Below are 19753 nucleotides of genomic sequence, written 5' to 3'. Positions count from 1 at the left end.
CTCCTTTTTTTCTCTTCCCCCCTCTCCTTCTCTCAAATAAATAATTTTTAAAATCTTAAAAAGAAAAAACTGACACCTGATGAAAGAGAAAATCTGAATAGCCCTATGTCTATTAAAAAGTCTAATTCAACATCAGAAACTTTCCCACAAGCAATTTGGCGCTCTCAGTGTTGGTAGAAATGTAAAATGATGTAACCACTTTCTAAAACTATAGCTTTTCTTTTTCTTTCTTTCTTTTTTTTTTTTTTTTTTTTGGTACACTCCATTCCTAGCATAGAGCCCAATGCGGGGCTTGAACTCATGACCCCAAGATCAAAAACTGAACTGAAATCAAGAATCAGATGTTTAACTAACTGAACCACTCAGGTGCCCCTCTGGCATTTCTTATAAAACTAAATATGTCCTTGTTTGACTTAGCAATTCTACTCATAATTATTTACACAAGAGAAATTGAAATATATGTTGACAAACACATATAAAGCCTATGTGTTCCCATCAGTGGGAAAAGGGATGTATAAACAGTGGTATACTAATACGATGGAATGCTACTTAGAATATCAAGGATAATATTACTAAAACATGCAATCTGCATGAAACTAAAAAACTGAGTGAAAGAAGCCTTCCACAAAAAGTATGTAATATTTTATTCCATTTATATGAAATTCTAGGATAAGGGGGGAAAAGTCAAAACAGTGGTTCCTTACAGCAGAGTAAGGATTTTTTTAATCCAAGTGTGTATATATTTATGTAAACTCACTGTATATACATTTAAGATTTGGGCACTTCATTGAATGCAAATTTTACCTCAAGAGAAAAAAATGAAATTTGAACTGTAGTTAATGATACACATCCTGAATTATTTAGAGGAAATAGAATGATACCTGTAGTTTACTTCAAAATATATAAAAAAGATTAAATGGATTAATGAATATAAGAAGAGATATGTGTATAGATATATATGTGATAAAGTAAGTACAGTCAGATAAATGTTAATGGTAGAATTTGGTGGCCTTAAACAACTTTGTTGTATATGTGAAATTTCTCATAACAAAGTGTTGGGGAGAATGAGTGAGGAAGAAGTTTGTTTGTAATTCTTTGTACACAGAATTACTGCAACACAGTGAATTGAACCTTCATTGAATCTGTCTTTTAGACAAGAAATATCTATTATGAGCACATTTGTTCTGAGTTTCCTGAACACTACTAATAAGCAAAGTACCATAGAATAATTAATTAATATGAGTCAAGCATTTTCCCTGTCTTCTGGAAGCTTGCAGTCTAATGAAAGATCTAAAACAAACATACCAATAATAGAGTGCAGAATTTGATACCTTCTCTAATAGAGTAAGGGACAAGCTGGTGTGGTTGTGTGGTTGTTCAGAATGACAGCATATTTACGTCAGAAGAACCATGGAAGGCTGCATGGAGGAGGGTATATATTGAATACCAATGACAGAAGGCTTCAGCAGGAGAAATGGTATCCCAGGTGTAAAAAGGAGCCTGTGCAGGTATTTGGAGAGTGTAGAATAAAAGTAGAAAGGTGAGACCAGGGCCTTAAAAACCAGGTTTGGATTTTATTCATTAGATAGGTGGGAGACGTTGTGTCTTTGCACAAGGCTGAGAGACAGATGCTTTAACATAAATGTTACTTAGTGGTACCTAGAAATGTAGGAAGCCTGGATGAGAGCCCCAATCCTCCTCACTGTAAGGTTTTATTCCAGTCATGCACCCTTGGAGGGGTGCACAGGCCCTAGCTTCAACTTGAAGGAGTTAGAGGATCTTCAAGGCCCTTCTAGTTCCAACAGTCTGTGATCCTATGGCCACTTGAAAAAGTTGTTGCTCAAACAGAGTAAATATTTCCTCTTGGAATGTTATTGTACTCTATTAGCCAACTCTTTCTTCATCAAGTCTGGATTGTACTGTTAGATGTATTACAAATCCCATATTCAGAGTGTCAAAGCTCTGAGCTGTTGCTGGGTGGTAATGCTGCTTTTTACAGAGTTTTAACATTTAAAACTGTTGAACTTTCACATTCTGAAAAAATGACTGATGGTGTTGTTAAGCCAGATGGGGGTTATAGGGGAAAACTTACAACACTTCATGGGAATCTGGGAGTTCTACATCTGTCACAGAGGAGTCTGAATAATCCAAACTTGAAATGAGACTTTTCACAGAATGCTTATAGCATTCTGGTAATTCCCGAGTGCAAGGAAATGGAATCTTAAAACTGTATGGAACAACATGATTTCTTTGGATGAAAAGAGTATCTTTTACTACATGAGTTTTCATTAATGGTTTTAGTATTACCTCTGATGGGTTCTGATCTTTGATCAAAGTCCCAGACAATATATTGAACCATTGGGTGCATGATGAAAAATTAACTTTCCATCTCTAAGCATCCAGGTCCAGGTCAATACCTGCTATGTCACATGTAAAGGAAAGCTAGTGGAGATACTGTTACTTCCAGACCACTGAGTTTAAGTATTTGATGTGAGGAAAGAAATGGTAGGCTGAAAAAGTGTGATGTAGGAACACAAATGCCTCGGGTGAGAAAAACAGAAAGAATGGTAGGCCAGAGCACTTCCATAGTAAGTTTGCCATGGTTGTGGTGGTTTGCTGGCTGGCTTAGAGCCAGTTCCAAAGACTCAAGCTTGATGCTTATGGAGCTACAGCGAGCTGAACTGCAGGGAAAACACGTCTCTTAATATCAGTTCACTTTTCATCATATTAGGGAGAGAAACCATGTCCCAACCTCATCAAAACGCCTAGCCACACCTTTCCAGGTATCTGAGATATCTGTGCTCTGTGAACTTGGCAAAGATGGTCTTTTACAAAGAGGGTTTTCTCTCAGGGAACCCAGTGATAAGGGTCTCAGATCAGAGCTGCTTCGAAGAGGTAAAGAATGTGTCTCTAGACCCAGGCCCCAAGTAAGGGAGGCAGTGTTTTTCTTTTGCTGGGAAATGAGGAATGCCACATCAGAGACTGTCGTCCATTTTAAAAATATTTCACTAAAATGTCTGCTTTCAAACAACATGCTTGGCAAACAGCATGTTTTGAAGACAGATATCCTGTCCAAATACTAATAACAATGTCACAACTTCTGTCATTAATACACTTTCCCCTTTCTTCAACTTATTTTCTTGTTATAAAAGAAGCTAAAGAAATCATAGAAAACATACAAAAGTGTAGAGATAAAAAAGTCATCCATAATACCACAACTTAAAGATATTAATCATTGTTAACTTTTTTATTTTTCTTGCTTTTTAATTTTCTCTTACATATGTATATGTATAATATCATAAGGGGATCATGGGAAATATAACATGTATAACTTAATATATCAGCTATTTTTCACATAGCATGAGAATTTTTCCCAATTTACAAAAACCCTTAGAGAATATCATATTTAATGACTATGGAATATTTGTTCTCTTTTGTGGACATAGCATCACATTTTAAAATAGTACCTGTTATTAGGCTTCTGGATTATTTTCAATGTTCTGTTGTAAAAGCAGCAATATCCTTGGTTTCAGGAAACACACTTCTGTGTCTGGGGAAGGAAGAGAAATGCATGTTTGCCAGGATGCCTGATGCCCCTGATTGAGCCTGTCAGAGCCTTTGTCTGGTTTCGGTAGATGCTGGGTCCAGACTGAAGGAACAAAGAGGAAGTCTTCTGATTCACTAATGATGGCAAGGGTCATTCTGTACTTGTGCTACCCTTCCCAGGGGACAAGCAGGCTGTGGGAATGGGAGCCCATCTCAGTGGATAACTCTTTTGTTCCTAGCGTTAGGCCCAAGGACCTAACCCCTCCTTACTCTCTTTTCCTCAGAAAGAAAGATACCTTTTTCTCGGTTCCCTCTTGACTATGGCCATAGATCTAACACAGAGGAGCTTGAAGTGACTTGGAGCCTATTTGGCCTCATACTAATAGTAGTAACAGTAGCTAATAATTACTGGGTATCTGCTGTGATGTGTCAGGCACTTTACAAACAGCATCTTATTTAATTTGCAGACCCCTTGTTCTGAGAGCAAGAGGTAGTACTGCCCAGTGGAAAACAAGCAAGGTAGGCTCTGAAATTATGCAGACCTTGCTTGGCACCCAGCTGCGCCATTTACCAGCAGCTCCATGACTAGGCAGGTATATCAGTGAGGGATGCATTCAGCTGCAAAACTCAGAAAACCCAACCAAAAGTGGCTTAAATCAGTAAGCAGGTGTTTCTCAGACGCAATGAGAATTCTGGAACGAGCCAGTCCAGGGCTCACACGGTATCATCAAGGATTCAGTCTCTTACCTTCCTACCTATACTGTTCATGGCATGTGACTTTCCTCCTCATGGTGGCAGATGGCTGCTACATCTGAGGCAGGAAGAAGTAGAGTAGAAATCAGGGGCAATCCTTAGATCAGGAAAGCAGGAGATTTTTCCTAAAGGTTTAGCTTATGTCTGATTGGCCAGAAGTCTATCATGTGGCCACATAGGTGTAAGGGACTGTGTGGGAGAAGTTTCAGCTGCACACACTGCCATCCCTGAAAAGATCAGAGTTCTGTTGGAAAGGGAGGCAAGGGAACGTTTGACAGGTGAGCAGCCATCATTGGCTGTATCAGCATTTAGTATCTTGGAAGATCAGTTGTTCCTCTGGTAATAATTCTTCCTATTCAAGTCTGGCTTTTGGCTTTTTCAGCCTCTAGGAGGTGTACCCAGTTTGTCAGGGTATGAGAGCTCTTTGGGCAGATCCCCAGGGACAAGGAGAAAGTGAGGCCTGGGTCCCTTCTGCCCACACCCCATTCACCCAGGGTCTCTGTACTTCCCAGCAGGCCCAGTAACACCTCATCATTTAGGATGTACCAGGAACTCTAAGCACCCACTGTCATGCCAGCACTTAAGAACTGGTCATACAGGGCTCCTTCCCCTAAGGATTCTTCTAGGCCTGCAAAACCGGGCTCTTTGCTCTTTCTTCCTCTTGCTTCTACTGCCCTCTCTACTGTCTCACCTTGGCTGCTATCCCTGCTGCCACTGCTGTGTCTCACAGTCAGACTCCCTAAAGAGATGATGTCTTGAGTCAAACAGTCACCACTCACAAGGAACATCACAGTCAGGCCATCTTGCACCAGGCCACCCCAGTTGCCCCCAGTCACCCTTTATCCACAGGACACACTTTGGTTTCTTTCCTCAACAGAGACCTGTGGCTGTGGCAGGTGCTAATGGATCCCAGGTCCTCTCCGGTACATTATATCAGAGAGTTTCAGGCACAGAGCCATGCGCAGCTGTAGGGGTAGGGGCACTGTGCACATTGAAACCACAAGAGTTGTGTTCGAAGAAACTCTGTTACCCTGAAGTTGAGCAACAGGGAGGTACAGGCCCAGGTGGGCCTCTCCGGGCCCTAAGGTTCAGATGCCAGAGCTGGGCAAGGATGCTTGGCTGGGTCAGATGCCAGAGCCAAGCAAGGATGCCTGACTTGTTTAAGACTTTGAGATGGGGGTGAGGGCGTATGTGTGTGTGGGCGGGTTGTGATTCCTGTTATCTGGGTGTTAGAGAGCCACACACCAGCCTGGGCCACCAGTGTAGTAATGCCAGGGCAGAGTGGAGAGTGTGGGTTCTCTGAAGGGAGGGAGGAAAGGTCTTGGGAAAAGGCTGCTGGTCAGATTGCTGGCATTCCTGAGGAGGACATGGTTGGAGAATGGAGCTGCTGTTAGCTGCACTCTCCGTCCCAAGCTGCCCAGAGGTGAGGGGTAGTTATCAGGACAAATGAGGGAATGTGCATGCACATACTTTGAATCAGTGACTCACTCCAGAGGCCTCCTTGTTGCTGTTATTACAGCTGCTACTGCAGCCACAAAATAGTTTTGAGCCCTGAGGTGTGAGGCTGCCTGGAGGTAGGGACAGGGAGCTGGGGAGAGTTGCCTGGCAGCCTGGGACATGAGAGCCTGTGGTCAGAGAGTGGGGAAGAGGCCTGCAGCTTGGATGAATGAAGCTGCTCCATCTCCTCAGTTTGGCTGTAGGGTCTTCGTGTGATTCCTGATGCAGATGAAGAGAACGGAGTCCCAAGGGTCGAATGCCAGAGCCAGGCAAGGACACCCTTGTTACCACGAAGCTGTGCAGGCAGACAGCAGAGGGTGTGTCACACCCCCATCACATCTTTCAGTGTGGGCCACGCAATGGCTTCATAGCAGTCTGGGCACAAGCTCAGAGTCTCTTGGGACAGAAGCCCCATTGTCCCTTTTCTCTTGTCCACCCTGCATCCATCCTCTTCTGCTGAGAAGCTGCGATAGGTCAGGGCACTACCACTGCTGGGCAGAGTTCTTGCCAACTCCATGCAGTTGCTTCCAGCTGGTGCCAGGTCCGCCAGCCAGCTTCCCACAGCCACTGCCACCAGGCAACTGGTTCATAGAAGCAGCACATGAGTGAGCTCTAACAGTATCAACATAAAGTCATTGGGTGGCACTCCCTCCCTCGCCAGATCCGTACCACACACTTGCTGGCTCCTGGACTGCTCCTTCAGCCTCTCCAGGGCAGGAGAGCTGTACACTAAATCTCCTGAGCGTGAACAATTCTGGGCAGTAAAGTTGGCTCCGTGGTCTGGTTGCCTGTCCGCTTGCCAGCAGAACGGCCCTTTACTAACTCTGAACTTGATTATGTGACATTTTCATTTGAATCAGAGAGGAAGGCCAGTTTGCTGAGCAGAGTCAGGCTGGTTGTGGCTCTTTTTTCAGCTGTTCAGCACTAATTCCCTTTGGGGGAGGGTCCTCACTGGGCCGCTTTACAGACACCCAGGAGAAGACGGAGAGGTACACACTACCAAGCTTTAGAGGACACTCAAGCAGGTGAAAGACCCAGAGTACTTGTCTCACTCACACTAAGAAAGAACTTCACAGTGTGAAGAGTTATGCCACAGGAAAACCAGTTCACCCTAGTGCTGATTCATTGGAACAGAGATGAGATTGGAGGAGCCTGTCAGGACTGAGAGGTCCCCTTCCAGTCCCTGGCCAGAGCAGTGTTCCACCCCAGACTCTGAGACAAGCCACCAGGAAGGGCACAGCTCACCCTTGTCTGGGCACTCAGCTCACAGCTTTCTGCTCAGCCCCCTTTTTGTGGAGAAATCATGTCTAGCCATGAGTCCCCTTCCTTTCCACATTCCAGAACACATCTCTCTGCTGCATCATGTAGACCTGGTCCAAATCTTTGCCACTTACTTCTCCACATTCTATGATCTGGAAAAGTGGTTTTTCTGTCCATCCTTGCATCTTGACTGCAATATCATAACAGACGCCTAACGAGGCTTCCTGCCTCTGGGTTCCACGTCATCATCATCCTGTACATATTTCTTTTTTTTTTTTAAGATTTTATTTATTTATTCATGAGACACAGAGAGAGAGAGAGGGAGAGGCAGAGACACAGGCAGAGGGAAAAGCAGGCTCCATGCAGGGAGCCTGATGTGGGACTTGATCCTGGGACTCCAAGATCACACCCTGGGCCAAAGGCATGCACTAAACCACTGAGTCACCCAGGGATCCCCATCCTGTTCATATTTTTAGCATAACTTGCCAAAGCGTGATGCAGTCTAATCACTTCTCTGTTTGGAAGTGCTCAGTGCCTCCTTACTGCCTACAAGAGACAGAAAAAGATGGGAGAACCTTCCTTTGGGATTTGGTCCCCACTTGCCACTCTGAGTCGTCTCACTGAACTTTGTTCTGCCAGTAGCTCCAAACACAGACACTCAGGAAACATTTAGAGATGGAATTACTGGACATAAAAATTAGGAAGCTAAACAAGAGTTGTCTGGTGTTTTTAATTTTATATAGATGTAGCATGCTAATATATGCATGAGATTTATCATTGATAATCTTTTCATGGTTTTCTTGAGCTAAGTCTCTTATCCAAAGAATTGGGGAGACTGTCTTGTTTTATAAAGAGGACTAGGTTTATAAAATATATAAGGAAATTGAGAGTCAAATGACATTTTGATCTTTTATTTTGAATTTGTAGCTCAGACAGTGCCTCCAAAAAGGACCTCGATAATTTGCTCTTTTTTTTTAGCCAACTACTTCTCTAGTCAAATTTTAAAAGGCTTGGAAGAACATGTGATTTTTAAAATATCCTGGAGGACTTTTCCAGGCCTGGGGAGCGCATGGGTCAATGCACAGCTATTTCTGTATGTAAGTAGAGTGGGAGGGTGCTGTGCCAGTTCACTGAAGGTCGGGGGCCTGGTTGTCTGAATGGAGAGATTGGACGGAGGGACTTCGCTCTTCCCCTCTTGTGTCACAGCTGGGCTTCACCACAGAACTGCAGACATGTTCTCACCTATGTGTGTTTGCATGCCTATACCTGCTGCAAGATATTTTATTCTGAGCTGGTCCCTTTATATTGCGGGGATTCTGACTCCTGTGTCAAAGGTGTAGCACACAGTTGTGAACAAAAGTTATTGTGGAGTAGTGTCAAGGTAGGGATTAGGAGTAACTTTGGAATACACAATCCCTAAATGAGAAATAAATCATTTCCAGCTGATTTGAAGGCCCATTCTTTTTCAAGGCTTGAGCCATGCTTGTAGGAAAAGGAATTCTTGGGTCAAATGGAGAGTGGAGGAGTGTGGACTGGCACCCAGGGATTGAGTTCCCAGCCCAGCTCTGTAGCTCATCTATCCATTTTCTACACCAGGACTTTCCCTGGGAGTTACATACCTTTCAGGCTAAAGGGTTGGATCAGTTTGTTTTTGTGCTGGATGTTTTCTCCTTGTCCCTCAGATCCTCTCTCCTCCAGCCTTCTCCACCCTGCCCTGTGATCTGGAAGCTGACCAGTAGGGACTATATGAATGGGCTCCCTTGCTTCCTGGCCCCTGTTATGTTGTTTACCCTATAAGGAAAACCCACAGGAGATAGGGGGCAAGGAGTGGAGGAGGAGTGGGACCAAAGTATTGATTCTCCTGGCTCCTCCTGGTGTCTGGGCTTCTGGCCGACAGCCCTTTATGCAGGGCACTTTGTCTCAAGGTTCCAGTAGCCTCTCTTCCCTCACCGCTTTGGTCCTAGGGTTGTAACTGTGGCACTGCTACTGGTCCCAGAACATTGCAGTGTGGTTCCCCTACTCCCTGCCTACCCCTTATAAATGGCCCCTTTATTAAACTCTCCTCAAATTACCCAATTTGAGAGTGCCATCTGTTTCCTGCCAGAACCCTGATGGATACGGTTCCTAAGATCTTTTCCAGCTCTGAAAAAAGATGCCTGCAAGCAGGGGAGGAGCTGGCCCTTTGGGGCTCCCATTTTTCACTCTTGCCTCCTTTCATGGTTCACCAGGATCAGGAGAGGGAGGGACTAGTAGAAACATGATCTTTTGAGCAGAGTCACTAGGATAAGAATCATTGGAGCCTTGGTAGGCAGAGGCTTTTAGAACCCTGATTTCCAAAGAAAGCACAGGTGTGCTTTCCCACTGTGGTAGTGGGGAAAGAGCAAGAGCGAATCACATCAACTAAGGCTGGACTGTCCCTCCTACCCCTTGCTGTGACTTTGAGCAAGTGGCTTTACCCTCTGAGCCTCAGCACCTTCCCTCCAAACCAGGAGTTGGTAACACCTACCCTGTCCCGCACGTGATTGTTAGGCGGTGCAAAGGAAGGAGTCTGTGGGAAACTGCTTTGATGAACATCAAGTACAGGACTAAAGAGAATTGTAGTCATAAATAGCTTTTATTGTGGTACGGGTCACAGGCAGGGTACAGAGTTCAGTGGGGACATTACCCTTGCTCCTGTCCCAGCTAAAAACCTTCCTCCGTTCACTCTGTCCTGCTATGTGCACTTGCTGAGACATACGTGGTTCCCAGAGTGTCAATTTCAGGATCAAAGTGTGACCTCAGAGATACCAGATTACAGAATCATGTCATCAAACAGCAGCAGCAGCTTTCTGACATTTCTGGAATTCAGACCTCGGCCTTGAGAGTCTTAGGTGACCACCTATGGCCCTTCTAAAAGCAGCTGCTTCAAAATAGTTCTAAGAGAGGATAAGGGAATTGAATATATTTATACATTTTTAATTATCAAAACTATCACAGAGACTTCTTGGCATACAGGAAAAATACGTGCTCATAAACTACATATATCAAGTGCAATTTTTTCTTTAAAAATAATAAAAGGGCTAAATAATTTTCATATTCACTTGATATTTCAGTATTATGTTTGGCCATATCCCTTCAGTCCACATGTAGCACATGTGCAGACAAGTGGCAGAGCTGAGGAAGGAGGAAGGGGGTGAAGAGATGACAGACTGAGAGTCCACAGCATTCAGTGCCCTAGTGGATACACACTCACTGTATTTATTACCCAGCAGTTCAGCACTGTGCACAGAGCAATGTGAGTGAATGTCAAGGGCATAGTATTTAGTGGAAAAAAGAAGGATGAGATGCACAAACTAATATTTCCATAAGTTAAAAATAGGTGCACAGAAACCCCCATTGCACATTTTGTAAACACTGTTAGAGATATAAGGATACACCTCAGGCACATTAGAAAATTTCTCTGTGGAGCAAGGGGAATGGAAATGGGCTGTAGGCATAAAAGGAAAAAAATGCATAAAAACATAAATACAGGGCTTTTGCCTAGACAGTGTTAACCAGGAACTGTTGCATGTGATAAATGCAACCCTCTGCTCATAAGGTACAAAACAAACAATAAGTCCTCAGTTTTTCTTTTTCTTTTAGATTTTAAGAGAAACCTAAAAAGGATTTTACTGTTACGTTTGAATGGTCTTCCTCCATAGCCCTCAGTATATCCCCTGAACCACAGTACTTAATGGAACAAAAGTAACCTTTGTAGGATCAGAACACAAAAACAGCACAAAAGCTGTGTAGAAACCACACGAAGGAAGAGCTGCTGTGAGCCGCCCCTCAGGCTCACTTCTGGAAACTCACCATCTGGTAAGTGCCCACCAAGTGGGCCAATGTCCATCACAGCAGGCAAGGCTATTCCAAATATGGTTCTCTTTTGTTTAAAAAAAAAAAATGCTCAAGGGAAGGTGGAAGATATGGCAAGTGCATGTAACTTATCCGAAGAGCTTTTGTAAAATATTTTGAGTAACACACCCTCTTTTCTCTTTTTGACGTTTTCCTTTTTAGTCTCTTACGGGTAATTTGTTTTTTTTGTTTTTTTTTTTTTGCAAAAGTGATATCACATGCTGACATAACCTCATTTTACATAAATTACACTTTACATCCTTATCCCAGTTACCTTTCCTTAATGTTGCATTTAACAGTATTTTTCCATTTTGCTATATAGACTCTGTTACTGTCATTTTTAATGGCTGTGTAATACTTTATTGACTGAATATACCAGCACTTATTAGAATGACATTTAAGTCGCTTTCCCCTTATCCCCCACATATAAGTAATGCAGAAAATGCTGCATGTAACCTTTTCATATTTTAAATTAGTCCCTTAGGATAGACTCAGGAAATAGAATTACTGGGTAAAGGAGTGTATGAAAAGCATCTGTACTCTTGGTACAGATTACCAAATTGCTTTCCAAAAGGATAGTAGCAATTTACACTTACAACAGTAGTACATTCTTGTAGCAGTGGTGGCATTTAAAAGTTCTTAATTGCCAATTTTATAGCTTACATACATTGATTTTATTTTTGCATTTCTTTGATTATAAAGAGGTTGAAATTTTTCCAAGTTTGAGATTAGTACTTTTGTTTATATTACCATTGGGTGGTCTTGGGCTTTTCTTTTCTAATTTTTTTTTTTTTAAGATTTTATTTATTTATGAGAGAGAGAGAGAGGCAGAGGCAGAGACACAGGCAGTGGGAAAAGCAGGCTCCATGCAGGGAGCCCGATGTGGGACTCGACCCCAGGACTCCAGGATCATGCCCTGGGCCTAAGGCAGACACTTTAACTGCTGAGCTACCCAGGCGTCCCTTCTTTTCAGTTTTATATAGCCTTTACCCAGTGTTTAGTTTTTGTGAATTCTGCAACTATTTTATATTTTCCCTTTAAAATTTTTAAAATTTTTATATAAAGTTTTTCTTTATAGGAACTGCTATGATTCTTTGGTGTTTTTTTGTTTTATTTTATTAGTCAAACAAAAATCAAGATACTATTTGTTAAATTTGAGAAATTTTACAGCATGGGGTAACGAAAAATGCACTGAACTGAACGCTTTGTAGGTAGACAAGACCAGGTTCCAGTCCCTGACTGTGATGTCCTGGCTGGGCGGATCACACAAGCTCTCTGAGCCTCTTTGATGCCATGGAAATTATGACCCACCTTCCATGTGTGGGACTGGCTATGGTTATGAACAAATGCTGGCATGGTGGGTGCCCAGTAAACAGGGCTCCTTTTTCTGCTTCTTGCCTTCCAGATCCTAGGGCTGAGCGGGCTGTGCAGGGTGGCTGAGTGGCTGGTTAGGAAGAATAAAGCTGCACTGCTAACCCAGGACTGCTTGTGGCATGCCCAACCCTGCCCTGAGGCCTGCTGTTTCCTTCCAGGCAGGCGGCCTAGGGACTCACAGCAGTGGCTGTGCTTCTCACCAGTGGCCCTGAACAGTGGGGTTGTTGTTCTGGCATATCTGGTTACCAGCTTCCTGTTTTTCCTGTGTAGCGGTATTCTCTCGGTCAGCAGCAGGAGGGAAAGGAGTAGTCCTAGATGGGTAACCTGAGTTCTCTAACTCCTCCTGCAGCGGGAAGTCTGGCCCTTCCCACCAGGGGCTCTGTGATCAAGATCTTGGGGCTGTGTGACCTTGAGCAGGGCTTGACACCAAGTCCCATGTGTGGGGAGGGAACAAAGAAAGGGAGAGCAAGTCACCATCACTTGGAATTCAAGACCGTGGTGCCCAGGAACTAATGCCAATGGATTTCAAACTTCCGCTGATTAAAGATTAAACTTTCATTTCCCACAAAGTGAATGTACCACACATTCCCATTATCTTCATATTCTGGGAAGAGTGGTTAAGTCATGAACAGGACTCAAATCCCAGCCCGACTAATTAGCTATGTGACTTTAAGCAAGTGACTTACCCTCCCCGTGCTTCAGTGTTCCCATCTGTAAAAGATTAAATGAGGTTGTGTGAATAAAGTATTAACACTATTCTAGGCCACACAGAGTGACCATACAATAGTTTCCATAAGGCCCTAAGATTTTACTTACTGAATTCCCTTTGAATCTATGGTTCTCAGAGGCTGGACTGCATTCTTCTATTCAGAGATCTGAAAATTCAGTGTAAAGGTAATTTGGTAAAATTTCTCAGTCATTTGAAGTAGATAATATTTACAAAGAATGTGCATCAATAGTATAGCAAACATATTCTTGAAAAATCAGTTGTAGGATATAATGAATATTTTTATTGGCTTTGATTTTTAAAATTTTGTGCTATATTCCCATGGAAAAAGTTTGCTTGCTACTGAAACAGATGTCCCTTTGTCCTGTCCTAGACAAATACATAGAGCCTGAATTACTGCACTGCACAGGGTGGGGGCCAGGGCCCTGTGTGAGAGGTGTGAGCTCAGCACACATGAATGTGGGGTCTGAGGTCTGGGGGAGGTGAGACGGTGGGTATAGCTCTTCTCAACTCCACTGGTTCCAAGGTCGAGGCCCCTGCCTGTGTGCAAAGTCCTGGCCTCTGCCCTGCTTTATGACTGTAAATAGAGCTTTGTTATGTGGTGATTTTGTCCTGTGTCTTTCATGGGTGCTGGGACAGACACAGAGCCTCCAGTGAGCATAAAGGTAATTTAAATCACTTCATTCCCTTGATTCTTTCAAAACAGTTTATCATGGGCTGACTCAGTTTATTGCTGTACTCAGGAAATCAAAGCAAAGGGTGAGATGTGGTTATGGTGACTGCTGCGTTCACTTTTCCACAGTGTGCTTTGCTGACATGACTGAATAGTAAGTCAGAGTAGAGTACCCTTTGGGTTTCACAGACTTGGGAAGGTCCCTTTTGGTAACAATTTTTTTTTCTTTTTTTTTTAAGGGTTTTTTTTTTTTTTTTAAGATTCTGTTTATTTATTCATAGACACAGAGAGAGAGAGAGGCACAGGCAGAGGGAGAGGAAGAGGGAGAAGCAGGCTCCATGCAGGGAGCCCGACGTGGGACTCGATCCCGGGTCTCCAGGATCACACCCCAGGCTGCAGGCGGTGCCAAACCGCTGCGCCACCGGGGCTGCTCTGGTAACAATTTTCAATGCATTAAGAACTTGAGTGGAGGCTGCAGAGCGATGACTTCCCTTTTGTTATTCAGCAAGAACTGGGAAACAACTCAGAGAAGGGCCAGTGAGAATGTGAGAGGAAAGTAGAGCTGAGTATCTGGAACAGAGTGGACTGAGGGATGAAGGAATAACAGTCTTCTTTGTCTTGGGTGCAAATTACCTGCTTCCTGTTCCACCAAACATCCAGCAAGAAGACCCTTTGGCAAATAATAGGGATTTCTTTGCAGGTCAAGAAATTTTCTTTAACATTTTAGTAGATTTCCAAAAAGGTTTCAGATTCTCTTACTAGGAAGGGCAAGAGGAGAGGTAGTAGCGAGAATCAGGAAGCTGTCCAAACACCTGGGTAGCAGGTGTAACCCTCTACAGAGAGAGGGAGGAGCAGGACTCTGATATGCTTACAAGTGAAAAACTGTCATTAGGAAAACCTCTTTAGTTAATTACAGTTCAGCATATTCATTTGTAACTTTAAAGCACTTTGATTTAGGGTAGCTTGGGGGAGTGCTTGCTTCGACAGCACCTATACTGTGGCGTCTTGGGGGGTGGGGTGAGGGTCCAGAGGTGATGGGACTGTCCCAGCAGGGAAGGATAGAGTACTGTGGCTCCCCTTGGAGGACAGGAGGCCAACTCCCTCTGCAGTCAACCCTGACCACTCCTTCCTTCCAGGCAGATGTTTTCAGGCCTCAGGTGTAAGTTCTGGAATACAGGTTTGAGTACCTGCCCTCTTATTGGTTGTGAAATATTTCCTTTATGGATGGTAGGTTTTGTATTAGGAGTTTCTGGGTAAGGTAAATCCATTAGGTGTTAGCTAGGCTTCAGGCTACCCAGACACGAGTTGAGCATAAGAGGCAGGAAAGGTACCCATGTGTTTAAGGTGGGAAAAAAAATCTTAGCTGAAGCCAGGTCTTCAGGTGTGTGTGTGTGTGTGTGTGTGTGTGTGTGTGTGTGTGTGTGATGTTGGGGACATGGGGACCAGCCCAGGCTTCAGTAATAATGGGAAACAGAAATGTATTAGGAATTTGGTTATCATTTCAAAGGGCGTCTGACACTATAAACAAGGGACCTTAACTGCTTGAAGGATTTGGGAGAGCCTAGTAAATGAGTAACCTCTCCATTCCACAAATATTTTATAAACATTAACCAGACATTAGGCACTCTGTGATAAACCCTCACAAGTCTACACTGTTACTTCTGTTATTCTCTCTTCATCATCACCATAGCCCTAACACCCAGCCCTAGAATCTTTTCAACAATAGCTTCCAAATTTTATTTATTTTTTTATTGTTAATGGAAATATAGTTGATATTTACTTCAGGTATGCAACACAGTGCTTTGACAACTCTACATCACTCGATGCTCACCATGACAACTGTAACCAACATCTATCACCATACAGTTATTACAATATCATATTCCCTATGCTGTACTTTTCTTCTCTGTGACTTATTTATGTTATACTGGAAATTTGTAACTTTTAATCCCCTTCACCTATTTCACCCATCCTCTTACACCCTTCACCTCTGGCAACTTTCGATCTGTTCTCTGTATTTATGAGTCTGTTTCTTTTTTTATTGTTCCTGTGTGTCTGTTCATTTGTTTTATTTTTAAGATTCTACATGTGCGTAAAATCACCAGGGTGTTTATCTGTCCCGCTTATTTCACTTTGGCTTCTACTATTTTTTTTTAAGATTTTATTTATTTATTCATGAGATAGAGAGAGAGAGAGAGAGAGGCAGGCAGAGACACAGGCAGAAGGAGAAGCAGGCTCCTTACAGGGAGCCTGATGTGGAACTCTATCCCGGGACTCCAGGATCACACCCTGGGCTGAAGGCAGGTGCTAAACCACTGAACCACCCAGGGATCCCCATGGCTTCTACTTTTTAAATGCTTACTCTGTGCTGACACTCTCCTAAATGCTTTATAAGCATTATTCAATTTAACCTTCACAGTAACTGTCCTTTCCCAGATAAGGATAACTGACATTCAAAGAGCTTAAATAGTTTAATTAGAAACTTGATAGACATGTAAATGAAAAGTAGTATTTTAAAACCAAGTTCTACTTGATTTGTCCTCTACCTTGTATGCCTCCTAAATGAGCAAATAGTATAAACCTCACTAAGCTATACCCTTTATACTGAGACTGCCTGGAATGTTTAGGACTAAAATCTGTAGGTGACAGAACAGAGGGCATAATCCCTGCTTTTTCTTTTTCCCAGAAAGCAGAGGGGAAATGGTTTCTTAGAAGATTGTCTTGCTTTCAGGTGGATGTGAGACACTGCAAACTGGACATGTTTATTGATCTGCCTATTTTTATTTCAAGTCAGAATTTTGTGACACAGTCCAGCTTATAGATGCTAGAGATGAAGAAACTGAAGATCAGACAGGGGATTAGCCTTGCCCAGGATTACAGAGAGTAATGATGTTGCTCTAGGAATCTGCCAACATTGTTCTCTCTGTGTGGGAATATATATCTGCCCACAACTGTTTCAGGGCTTCTGTTCTTTTTTTTTTTTTTAAGATTTTATTTATTCACTCATAGACACACACAGAGAGAGGCAGAGACACAGGCAGAGGGAGAAGCAGGCTCCATGCAGGGAGCCTGACGTGGGACTCGATCCCGGGTCTCCAGGATCACACCCCAGGCTGCAGGCGGCGCCAAACTGCTGCGCCACCGGGGCTGCCCCAGGGCTTCTGTTCTAATGCATTAGTCTGTTCATCTGTTCTTTTACCAAAATTGCATTTTCTTAAGTTACTATTGCTCTGTAAGTTTTAGTATCCAGTGAAGCAAGTCTGTTACTGGCTCTTTGCATTTCTTCTTAGAATCAGCTTATCTGTTTCTAGTTTCCATAAAACAAACAAACAAAAACTACTGTGGTTTTCTCTGAGATTGCATGGAGTCTATAGACCAATTTGGGGAGAATTGACTTCTTTACAGTATTGAATCTTCAAAACCATGAACATGGTATGTCCCTCTATTTTTTATGGACTTTAAAATTTCTCCAAATAACATTTTAGAATTTTCTGTGTACAGGTCTTACATATCTTGCACATCATAGTTTATTCCTATTTTGTATTTGGATGTCAGTATAAATTATGACTTTAGATTCTTTTTCCTTTCCTAAATATTTATTATTGATGTTTAGAAACACAAAAGATATTTTCAGACTGACTTTATCTCCCAAATAATTGTTGATTCTAGAAATTTATCTGAAGATTCTTTTGGATTTTCTATGCACACAGTCAGAAAATCCATGAATGAGATTCCCCCCTTTTCTTATACCTCCTTTTTTCCCAGTATGATGTAGGATAGAATTTGTGACTTGGGCAGCCTAGTCTTGTCCTTGATCTCTGTAGGAAGCTTTCAACATTTCACCAAGTATGATGAGTGCTACAGTTATTTATAAATACCAATTATCAGATTCAGGAAGTCCTTATCTAGTCCTAATTCACAAGGAATTTTATCATAAATGGATATTGAATTTCATCAGATTATTTTTCTGACTTTGATAAGTTGTGTTCCGGCATTAAACCCATTTTGCTTGTGATGTATTATCATTTTTATATATTGCTGGATCCATCTCCGAATATTTTGTTTGGGATTTTTTACATCTGTGCTCCTGACAAGGATTGTGTATAATTTTACCCTTTGGTAATATCTGTGCTATGGTTTGTGTGAGATATGCGTTATTTCCTCCCTAAGAGTTTATTCAAAATTGATCTTATTTGTTCTTTAAACATTTGGATATTTTCTTTTAGTACTTTGACAATATTCCAGTACCTTTTGGCTTTCAGTATTTTCACTAAGAAATCAACTGTCCATCTAATTTAAGCCCCTTAATGATAATCTGTCTTTTTTCCCCACTGGCCGCTTTTTAAGATTTTCACTTTGTCTTTGGTGCGCAGCAGTTTACTGTAAAGTGCTTAGGTGTAGCTTTCTTTTTATTCATCTTGTGTGGGGTTTATCTATTTAAGATATTAGATCTATGCTTGATGTCTTTTTTTCAGTTTTAAATTTTTTGGCTGTCATTTCTTCTGCCCAGGTCTTTCCTTCCTGTCCTGTGGCTGTAACTGCATATCTATGATCCCTTCCTTCTTCATCCTCTGTATCTCTTACTCTCTCCCATCTTTATTTCCTATCCTTTTGTCTCTCTGAAGTTCAAACTAGGTATTTTCTTTGGACCTATCATTTAGTTCATTAATTTTCTTTTCAAGCTATATTTAAGCTGCTCTTAAACATTGAATTCTCTTTTTAATGTCCTGAAACTTTCTTGCATTTCATGTTCTAGAAAGAGAGTGTGCAAATGAGTGGGGGAGGGGGCAGAGGGAGACAGAGAATCCCGAAGCAGAGCATGGAGCCCGACCTGGGGCTTGATCCAAGGACTCTCAGATCATGACCACAGCTGAAACCAAGAGTCAGACACTTAACCAACTGTGCCACCCTGGGGCCCTGCATCTGTTGAATTCTTAATGTGAGTTATTTTAAGTTCCAGGGTTTCTATATGTTTTTTTCTTTTGTTTTATTTTGCCTCTATTTCTCTGAGAAACTTTTCAGTTTTATCTTTGAACATACTAAGCATAGTTTAAAAAAAAATTCTGCATCTTAAAAAATAAAACTCTGTGTCTGATAGCACTTTTATTTTTAGCCATATAAGTCTGTTTCAGTTGCCTGTTGTTTTACTCAGAATTCATTCATATTGTCTTATATACTCATATACCTGGTTATTTTTGATTGAGTGTCAAATCATAGATGAAAAACTTACAGAAAAACCTGAGGCCTTCAGCAATGTTATCTTAACTTTCAAGAGAATTTATATTTGCTTCTGGCAGGCCCTGTAGCACATCAGCAATCTGTTATCACTGCCATCCAGTCTCCAAGATTGAGAGGGCCTTTCTATCTGTCAGGACCAGTCTGCTTGTGGTTCACCTTTACTCTCAGAGCGTAGTACTTTGGGAATAAGACTCTAATTTTAGATCCTCTAGTTCCACAGGCTGTCCAAAGCACTGCTCAGCCTCTCAGCCAGCTCTTCCAGAAACAGGCACTCTTGGAGGTAGTGTCCCCAAACTCCAGGCTTGTCTCTCTGGACTTCTCTCTTCTGAGTTTTGGCTTTGTTATTCTTCATTGCCTGATAATCCTCCATAATTTCTAGCAGAATTTTAAAAATATTTTTCCAGCTTTTTTCATTGTTCTCAGCAGGTGTGTTATCCACCTGAATTACCTAGCCTAACGTTATTTCAGTGGTTTTTTTAAATGTGGTACTTTTATTCACATGGCGCTTGATGTGGATTCAGTTGTGTCCTATAGAAAGACATGAGGAGAAGTCCTAAACCCCAGTACCTCAGAACATGGCCTTATTTGGAAATGGGGTCATTGCAGATATAATTAGTTAGGATGAGGTCATATTGTAGTGGAATAGGCCCTTAATCCAATGGACTTGTGTCCTTATAAGAAGAGGAGAAGATATACAGAGACAGAGGCACACAGGGAGAAGACATCGATGTGAAAACAGAGGCAGATACTGGAGTGGTACATCTACAAGCCAAGGAACACCAAGGGTTACCAGCAAACACCAGATGCTAGAA

General features: G+C 42.2%; 1 protein-coding gene across 4 annotated transcripts in view; it reads left to right on the top strand.

Moving 5' to 3' along the window:
- The window catches only part of CTDSPL (CTD small phosphatase like), a 114803-nt gene that overhangs the window by 35943 nt on the left and 59107 nt on the right, over positions 1-19753 (top strand). For 2 of the 4 annotated variants that reach the window (XM_072793381.1, XM_072793379.1), the window contains exon 1: positions 14027-14138. The exons of the other annotated variants lie outside the window; for them this stretch is intronic. In XM_072793381.1, the coding sequence (XP_072649482.1) occupies positions 14042-14138 (97 nt within the window). In that variant the 5' untranslated portion in view covers positions 14027-14041. Of the gene's footprint in view, positions 1-14026; positions 14139-19753 lie in introns of those variants that run through there. 4 annotated transcript variants of the gene reach the window in all.

This window comes from Canis lupus, chromosome 22 (genome assembly GCF_048164855.1).
Source record: "Canis lupus baileyi chromosome 22, mCanLup2.hap1, whole genome shotgun sequence".
NCBI lineage: Eukaryota > Metazoa > Chordata > Mammalia > Carnivora > Canidae > Canis > Canis lupus.
This window is presented reverse-complemented; position numbering and strand designations above follow the sequence as displayed.